Consider the following 10,001-nt stretch of genomic DNA (forward strand, 5'->3'; position numbering starts at 1 on the left):
AATGTCTCTTATGAGAGGACTTCAGAGGAGCCAACCAACACAAGAAATGAGCTATAATCAGTGAGTTTCGATTGAAAAAAGTTTGAACATCCACCTTTGAAACACAGACCTATGGAGCATGATCTCTTCCAACTCTTGATTGCAGTGTGTTCTTGAGATGGAGATAGAGCAAGGCTAAGGAATTAGAGTCCAATAATCAACCAAGGAAGTTGAAAATTGGATCTGAAAAATTCAAGTGAAAGAGCAAATTTCCTTTAGAGTGAGGTTTGGATTGAGTTTTATAGCATATAAGGCGCCTTGAGGTTTGAAAATGATGAAGGTATGCACCTGTATTTATAGCAAAGCAAGCTGCAAGGCATGGGAAATTCATGTGTGCATGAAGTGAGGGCCTCCATGCATGGGCCTGTACAGGCGCATGGAGGGCCCAAATCCAATTGATCTGGCTTGCTGAAGTCATAACTATCAGGTTTGGACGTGCAAATGCAATTGAATTGGAGTGTGCAATAAGTTTTAACATGGTTTCTAAAAATGCACATGAACCTTCTCCTCTTTGAAAATACCTCTTACCAAAATGAAACATGGCCTTGTGGGTAATGGTTGGAAAGGTCTTGACATGAGGAACAATTTTTATGTTGATCAAAATTCCATTTGGAATTTGGAAATTAATGAAAATTGGTCATAAAGTTCAAGGTGCAAAACATGTGCATGTGAAATTTTCCAAAATGGACCAACTTCAAGCCCTTCTGTTTCAACGATCCAAGCCTCAAATGACAAAACCTTAAACATCAAAGTTGTAGATATTTTCAAGCAAATAAATTTGGACTTAAAGTTTGAATCATTTGGATTTTTGATGAGAAAGTTATGGGCACTTGAAGTTGGACTTTTTCACATTTCAATGCCTTTGGTCCAAAGTGACCTATAATGTTTTGCATTGTCACATGTGTTTATTTTAGGATTATGAAAATTTGTTCAACATAAAAAATGAATTATACATCTTAAAATTTCCAATTCATTTGATCCCACCTCAAAATCATGAAAAATGAGTGAGTTAGGTCCTTGGGAAGTTGACCCAAAATTAGGGTTTCAGTCAAAATGACCTATAATGTTTTGAAATGGACGATGACCTTAAAATCTTCAAATAAATTTTTGATGAACATGAAAGTTATTCCTATGGTTCGTAAGAACATTGTTTCTCTTGGGGTCATATTCATTTGACAAACACATCAAAAGTTAGGTCTCAGTAGATTCCAAAATAGTCAGATGAATTGATTGATCAACTTCTCAAGTCCAAACTTCACATCTTGATGAATTGATGATTTAGGAAACTCAAATAAGCATATATATTCATGAAATGATGAATTAAAGAACTTCCCTTGATTGTATTTGATCATGGAATGAGGTTAATTCATGAGCAAGGCACAGTTGATGCATAGATGAATTAGGGTTTCCTTGGGAAACAATCCTCAAGCCCTTTGGTTTGCTTTGATCAAATTGACAAATTGAGATACTTGGGAGGCATATATGATGATTGAGATCTTTTTGAACCATTGTCATGCTTGCTTTCACCTTCACCTGGCCATTCTTTGAGCATAGGGGCCTCCTAGGAGCCTTGGATCTTATGATTGCTCAAGCTACAAAACAAAAGATGTTAGTGACATATTTTTGTGCTCTTGGTTAGTAAAAAAAATGAGAAAAGCAATAATATACAATTCAAGCATGCTTGGTGGTCTCAACCACACCCTCACAAGTTCCCACCCAAAGGTTAAGGAGCCAAGATGCTATGATCCTTGAGGCAAATGCAAAATGCAATGATATGATGCCATGAGGGATCTTAGGGTCAAAATTAGGGTCTTACACTTCTCACATGATGAAGGTTCCAACTGTGAGATGGTGGGAGAGTGCTTCGACTCTTATGACCAATCAAGAAGTACCTAGGGATTAGGAGCATTTTAAGACTATTTTCCTAGGTAATATTTTCCTAGTTCTTTGAGGACTCAGAAAGAGTTTGAGTTTCAGCAACTTAGACAGGGTACTATGTCAGTAGTTGGGTATGCTGAGAAGTTCGAAGATATGGCTGCTTATTCTAGGCAGGCCGCATACACACCTGATGAGAGGTGGAAGATTGATCAGTTTCTTTTTGGTCTGAGGGGTGAAATTTCTCATAGTGTATCTCAAAGGGAATTCACTTCTTATGCTGAATTGTTAAGACAGTGTTATGTGGCTGAAAATAGTTTGAAGAAAGTTCAAGAAGAAAGGGATCAGTATAGGAGTGGACAGAGAGACCAATGGAGGCCAGGTAGCCAGTTTAGGCCTAGATCTCAGGCTTTCAAGGGAAAGCAGGTGAAACATGCAAGACCTAACTAACCTTCTCAATGTCAAGTATATAAGAAGTTTCATTTTGGAAGATGTGATGTAAGTGGGATTAGGTGTTTGACTTGTTAGAGGGAAGGACACATGTCTAGGGAATGTCCTTAGAATAAGAATCAGATACAAGGGAGGAGAACTGGTCGAGTTTATACTTTGGATGCAAGGAAGGCTAAGAGAAAAAATGCCTTAATTGTTGGTATGTGTCTCGTCAATAATCATCCTTGTTTTGTATTGTTTGATTGTAGGACGACACACTCTTTTGTATCAATTCAGTGCATGAAGCGTCTTGGCTTGCAAGCAATTCCCTTGTCTCCTCCTAAGGTGGTTACTACCGCCATGGATGATGTGGTTGAGACACCGTTGATTTGTGGAAATTGTTCGCTCTCGGTGAATGGTAGAATTTTCCAGATTGATCTTATTTGTTTACCACTTAAGAAGGTAGATGTAGTTTTGGGAATGGATTGGCTTTCCGCCAATTCAATGTTTATTGGATGTGAAGAGAAGTTGATTATCATTCCATCTAGTGAAGCTACTCCAAAGGATGTATTAACTACTATCTTGGAAGGTATGGTTGGCATGGTTAATTTCTTATTTAAGAACGAAAAGTCAGTTCTCTTGGTCCTTACCAAGGAATCTAGCGATAACCTGAGTGTTACCCAAATTCCCGTTGTTTGTGAATTTCCGGAAGTTTTCCCTGAGGTTGTCACCTCTCTTCCTTCTGAAAGGGAAGTGGAATTCTCTATTGATCTGATACCTGGGACGACTCCAATCTCCATTTCTCTGTATCGCATGGCGCCACAAGAGTTGAGAGAGTTGAAGAATCAATTGGAAGAGTTGTTAACCAAGCATTTCATCCGACCTAGTATCTCACCATGGGGAGCTTCGGTGTTATTAGTAAAGAAGAGGGATGGTAGTATGCGGTTGTGTATTGATTATCGCCAGTTGAACAAAGTTACCATTAAGAACAAGTACCCTATGCCAAGGATAGACGATTTGTTAGATCAATTGAAAGGAGCCTGTGTGCTCTCGAAGATTGATTTGCGATCGGGCTGTCATCAAATAAGAGTTAAGAGTTCGGATGTGCCAAATACCGCATTTAGAACCCGATATGGCCATTATAAGTTCCTTGTAATGACGTTTGGTGTGACGAATGCTCCTGCTATTTTCATGGACTATATGAACCGGATATTCCAACCTTACTTAGACACGTTCGTGGTGATCTTTATTGATGACATTCTTATTTATTCTCGTACTCCCCATGAGCATGGTGAGCACCTAAGGATTGTCCTATCAGTACTGTAAGAGAAGCAAATTTTTGCCAAGTTAAGTAAGTGTGAATTTTGGATGAACAAAGTGAAGTTCCTGGGTCATGTAATATCGCAAGGAGGAGTATCAGTGGATCCATCTAAAGATGAAGCAGTTATTAATTGGGAAATACCGAAGAATGCTTCCGAAGTCAGAAGTTTCTTGGGTTTCGCAGGTTACTATCGAAGGTTTATAAAGGGGTTTTCGCAGATAGCATTACCAATTACTAGACTTACCCGAAAGGAAATTTCTTTCAAATGGGATTCAAAGTGAGAGAAGAGTTTTATGAATTTGAGTTGTATGGAGTGCATTTTGAGATGTTTAGTGATCACAAGAGTTTGAAATACTTATTTGACCAGAAAGAGTTAAATATGAGACAGAGGAGATGGATGAAGTATTTGAAGGATTTTGATTTTGAGCTTAAGTATCACCCAGAGAAGGAGAATAAGGTTGAAGATGCCTTATGTCGGAAAGAGATACATAAAGATGAGTTGATATGTTAGAATACACACAGTTGGAAAAGTTCTGAGATCTTAATCTTCAGTTTAGTTGGACGCAGGATGATGTGATAATGGGAAATTTGAATGTTATTTCTAACCTAAAGGAAGAGATTCGACAACGACAAATGATAGATGAGAAGTTGCAAGAGATGTCGACTCAACCAGGTTTTGCTCAGTCACCAGACATAGTCATTCTGTTTAATCAAAGGATTTGTGTTCCGAATGATGTCTAGTTGAAAAGAAAAGTTTTGAAGGAAGCTCATAAAGGGGCGTTTACTATACATCCAGGTTCATCGAAGATATATCAAGACTTGAAGAAGGACTATTGGAGGCCTGGAATGAAAAGAGATATTGCAGAGTATGTGTCGGAATGCATTGTATGCCAGCAGGTAAAGATCGAACATCAGAAGCCAGGTGGTTTATTGTGACCTTTAGAGATTCCAGTTTGGAAATGAGATAGTATTTCAATGGATTTTGCAGTAGGGTTACCTCGGACCCAAGGTGGTTATGATTCAATTTGGGTGATTATGGATCGGTTAACTAAGTTCGCGCACTTCTTGGCCGTGAAGACTACTTACAAGGCAAGTCATCTTGCACGGTTGTTCATTTTAGAAATTGTTAGGTTGCATGGCGTTCCAACTAGCATTGTGTCCGATAGAGACTCAAAGTTTACTTCGAGATTTTGGAAGGCATTCCAACAAGCCATGGGATCGAGATTGTGTTTAAGTACTTCTAGTCATCCTCAAACGGATGGTCAGACTGAACGGATGATACACACACAGGAAGATATGTTAAGAGCTTGTGTACTTTAAAGTGGAAGGAATTGGAAGGAGCTTTTACCATTAATTGAATTCGCATATAACAATAGTTATCATACAAGTATTGGGATGTCTCCTTATGAAGCGTTGTATGGACGGAAATGTAGAACACCTTTATGTTGGACGGAAGTTGGTGAAGAAAGGATCTTAGGACCGAATATTATTATAGAGACTATCGAAAAGATAAGGATGGTCCGTGATAAGATGAAGAAAGCACAAGATCGCCAAAAGAGCTATACGGATCACAGGAGAAGGCCATTAGAATTTGATGAAGGTGATCATGTATTTTTGAAGGTGACTCCGAGGTTGAGACTGAAAATACCGTTTAAGTCATGGAAGCTAAGTCCGAGATATATAGGGCCATACCAGATTATAGAGAGGATTGGAGAAGTATCCTATAGATTAGCTTTACCACCTTCTCTATCAGAAATGCATGATGTTTTTCACGTATCTCAACTCCGAAAGTTCATTACAGATTCTCTTCAGCCTATTCTTCCAGATTCAATAGAAGTAGAAGCAGATCTGACTTTCGAACCTCTACCAAGTCGCATTGCAGGACGAGAAGTTAAGGTATTAAGGAATAAGGAGACTCCTCTTCTTAAGGTTCAATGGGATGAATCACACTCGGGTGATGCTACTTGGGAACTGGAGTCAGAAATGCGAGAAGCTTACCCTCATCTCTTCCAGGTAATATTTAAATTCAAGGATGGATCTTATTTAAGGAGGAGGATGTAATACCCCGTATTTCCTTAAATGCCTAAATTCCTATTAATTGAGATCAATTGATTTCCTATGTGCTCTAAAAGTTACCGATAGGGATAAATAGAGTAAATAGTAAGTTCAGGTTGACTTAATTAATATTAATTGGGACTGACCTTTTATTAATTGGAACATTTTGGTAACACTAATAATGGGTCAATAGCTCTGGTAGAACAAATATTATGGTTAGTATCACTTGAGATATTTGTTTCTACCACTTATTAACCACACAAATCATGATGGCCACTTGCAACTAGCTTTGACTCACTCACTACCACATGTTATAACACACTTGCCTTGTGGATATTTATCAGTAGAGACACTAGAAGAAAGGAGAAGGGTAGAGAGAAGAAAGAAGCTCAAGAGAAGAAGGGAAAGCAAGGCTAGTGAAGAAGAAGAAGAAGAAGACAAGCTTGGAACCAACACCATCATCCTCATCCTCATCTCATCTCCAATAACTTCTCCTCTTTAATTTCTTGAGGTGGGTTCTAGTTAGAAACTCTAGATTTCTAGAGGATTAGGGTTGTAGAATCATAGATAAATCATGAATAATCCATGATATGTGATGAATATCTCTCTTGATGTTGTTGTCTTATGAACATGTGCTTGATATGTCCTTCATGATTGTTGTGATTACATGATTGTTGTGGTTGTGATTATGACCTTGAAATTCTTGTGGTTATGAACTTGGAATTCTTATTATACATGTGTATATAAGCATGTAGTGTGATGAGTGTGTTGGAGGAAGGAGTGGGTGTTGTTGGAAATGGATTTACAGAGAAAAAATGGTGTTCTGTGAAGTGAAAATGTGAAAATGTGAGTGGACCAATCGATTGGTCCCTGTCATCAATCGGTTACACGACCTTTTATTTTGCAGAAAAATGTGATTTTTACAGGACCAATCGATTGACCGTGCATTACAATCAATAGCACAAACTTTCTGTATATGAACAGTGGAAAATTTTCAGTGAGCCAATCGATTGACACTCAGGATCAATCGATTGTTCCTTAGCAAATTTTGAAAAACAGAAATGTGAGAGGAACCAATCGACTGGGCTTCCCTAACCAATCGATTAACTTATGTTAAAAACTTCAAAATCCATTTTTTAAGTGTTTCTCAATGCATTCTTCCAATCATTAACAATTTGTGATGCTATGCTTATGTTGAATACATGCTAATGGTGAAAATTACATGATGAATCTCGTGAGTTAACCTAGGATTGAAATTAGGTCATGAGTTAGGTTTATAACCTAAATAATATGAGAATACGATATTCATTTTGTACGACACCTATGTGGAGGTCGTGGACGAATGGTTGTTGTGTTTGAGAATGAGATGCATTGTATGGAACATGCCATGTTAGTGTTGTGTATTGTGGTGAATGAAGTCACGTGTGTGTAAGACCCCAATTTTGACCCTAAGATCCCTCATGGCATCATAACATTGCATTTGCATTGTCTCAAGGATCTTTAGCATCTTGGTTCCCTTTGCCTTTGGGTGGGACTCCTTGTGATTGGTTTGAGATCACCAAGCATGCTTGAATTATACATCATTGTTTCTCTTACTTTTGTTTACTAACCAAAAGCACAAAAATGTGTCACTAACATCTTTTGTTTGAAGCTTGAGTATCATCCAAGACACTTTGTGGGTTCTATTTAGATGATCAGTCAACACAAGGGAATGGCTTGAGATACTTCCAACAGGTTCAAATGGGGTCTATTCGTCAGTCAAAACGTTAATCGTGAAGGAGCAAAAGTTTGTTCATGAACTATCATGCTCGCTATGCGAAGCCCACGTGTTAAAAAAAAACGAAAAAACGAAAAAAAAATTAAAAAAATTAAAAAAATAAACAAAAAAAAAAATTAAAAAAAAACGAAAATAATAATAATAATAATAATAATAATAAAAGAAAAATAAAAAATAAATAAATAAATAAAATATAAAAATTTTGGACTCGGGCCTCTCTCATTTGAACCCACAGGTCCACAAAAATTAGGTTATAAATTCAGAGTTTTAGTGAAACAAAAGAGAATTCTATTCCTATTACCCTGGCAGGAAAAAGATAGTGAGAGAAGAGCTAACAGAGAGAAGAGCAACCTCCATAGACTGAAGGGAACTCATCGGCAAAGAACCAATTCCCTCTCATATAAACCCTCAGATTGCTTTGCAAATCCAACCGGGCAATTCAATTTCATTCGATCTCTCCAGTCAGGTTTGCCTTATTCCCATTACTCTATGCTTTTAATTTGAATGCTCTGAATGTATGAGGTGTTATGGGTGAATTTGATACCCTTTTGATGCATGTGTTTGACAAGAGGTTTAGGCCTCCTACCCTTGGTTGCTTTTTGTGAGCTTTTTGTGAATTTTAATGGCATGATTCATGTGGTTACATTTTGATTTGGAGGCAACTCTGGATTACCATATCTTGTTTCTCTAACCTGTTTGTTGAGTTTTTTTGTGAGGGCTCACATGACTCTTGCAGAGATGGCTAGCCTGGTGTTCCACTTTATTTGTGGGAGACCACCTGGAGGTTTATTCCGATTACCTGTACTGACTCACTTTCTTTGATGGTGCTAGCTTGAGAGATCTCTGGGTTTCTTATTCCTTTATTTGTTGTTGCTTCGGATCTTTATCCGTGTGGTAGATCTCTTAACCCCCTTTATCTTTCCCGCATTTTACCACTTTTTGTCATGAGCTCACCCTATCCAGGGTTAAGAGCTATGAGGTCTTATCCTCATTACCCTTTTTGCATGAGCATCCCTAAACACCCCAAACTCATTGATTTTTCTTCTCCTAAGAACACGTTATCTCCTTGTACTATAGGCGAGTAAGTCGAGCATCCGGTAGATTGCGTAGTAACGTCGTTCACCCCAAAACACAACCCTTACCCCTTAGGTGGTCGAACTACGTTTTGCTCTGATTTTCATCCCATATGAGATACGTAGGCATAAGATGCGATGTCTTAGCGAGCACCCTCCTATTTAACCCATAGGTAGCCGAGCTACGAAGACTCTGATTCTCAGATTCATATGAGATACGTATGAAGTGGATGCGACGTCCGTGTGAGTCATTTTATTTTGACCCTTCTTTTAGTAAGTAGTACATTAGATAAACATGCACGATTTTCTCATCCCTTCAATCATGTTTGCACAAATAAATTTTCACAAAAAACAACAACCTTTGCAACAAATATGAAAAGGGCTCCCTAGGAGTACCTAGGATGCTTTGGGTGCCTAATACCTTCCCATTGCATAACCAACCCCCTTACCCAGATCTCTGACATTTTTACTAGTTTTTGATTCGATAAAACTTTTAGGTTTTTGTTCGCTTTCTAACCATTCCTTTGGATAAATAGAAGTGCGGTGGCGATTTGACTTGTATGATTTACCTTGGATTTAGTCAATATCTCTAATGGTAACGAATACCCCGCTACAGAAAAGTGGCGACTCTGCTGGGGAGATAAATCCTAGTGGGTTTTGCCTACTTTTCATATTTGTCGTATTGTATTGTATTGTATTTTTTTTTGTGACATATTTTTGTGCAATTTGGGATTGTTGTATTGTATGTAATGATTAAATTGCTTGATATTAATTCCTTGTATGCTTGGTGATCTTTGTGAGATGAGTTCTATACCCGAACTCGAGTGCACTTAGGATAGGAGAATGGCATAGTCTTGTCGACTTATGTGGAGTTATTCCTTAGCAAGTTGACTTGCAAGCCCATTCACTTGGTTGAGGTCATGTTGGGATCAATAATGTCACACAAGTAGTTGTGGTTAGACATTACTCTTTCCAATATAGACCTTAGAAGCCAAGGACCTTAGTTTACCAAGCCCATCTTGGCCTATTCTTAGGATGTAGTGCGAAAGTCGTTTAAGTGTAAGATTTGATACGATTGTTACACGATACTACACTCATAAGAGTCTCTCTTGAGAATATTTTTGGAATACGAGTAGTCGTTTCTCCGATAATATCCAAAAGATGGGATGATGACTATGGGAACCTTTTGTAGAACATGTTTGGCAGGTTTAAACCTTAATACACTCCCTTTGGGTGGTTCTTAACCTAAACTCCATGCTCGTGACTTGCAACAAACCCTTGATTCATGGTTGATCCGTTCATGAATCCTTAATATCAATGGAACTTGGGTGTTGATAAGGTGTAAACCATAATCCATCAAAATGGATGGTTGATATTAAGGATAACATGATCCATCCCATGACCTTTGTTTGGTGTGCTTTGCTTGATCCTT

The 10,001-nt window shown here is 38.1% G+C and overlaps 1 protein-coding gene across 1 annotated transcript; it reads left to right on the forward strand.

Annotated features, from left to right (window-relative positions):
* The first annotated feature begins 5,179 nt into the window (after window positions 1-5,179).
* On the forward strand, window positions 5,180-5,725 carry LOC127104695 (uncharacterized). Its single transcript, XM_051041867.1, has one exon. The coding sequence runs from the start codon at window positions 5,180-5,182 to the stop codon at window positions 5,723-5,725; it is 546 nt and encodes a 181-aa protein (XP_050897824.1).
* The last annotated feature ends 4,276 nt before the right edge of the window (window positions 5,726-10,001 follow it).

Source organism: Lathyrus oleraceus, chromosome 7 (assembly GCF_024323335.1).
Source record: "Lathyrus oleraceus cultivar Zhongwan6 chromosome 7, CAAS_Psat_ZW6_1.0, whole genome shotgun sequence".
NCBI classification, from domain to species: Eukaryota; Viridiplantae; Streptophyta; class Magnoliopsida; order Fabales; family Fabaceae; genus Lathyrus; species Lathyrus oleraceus.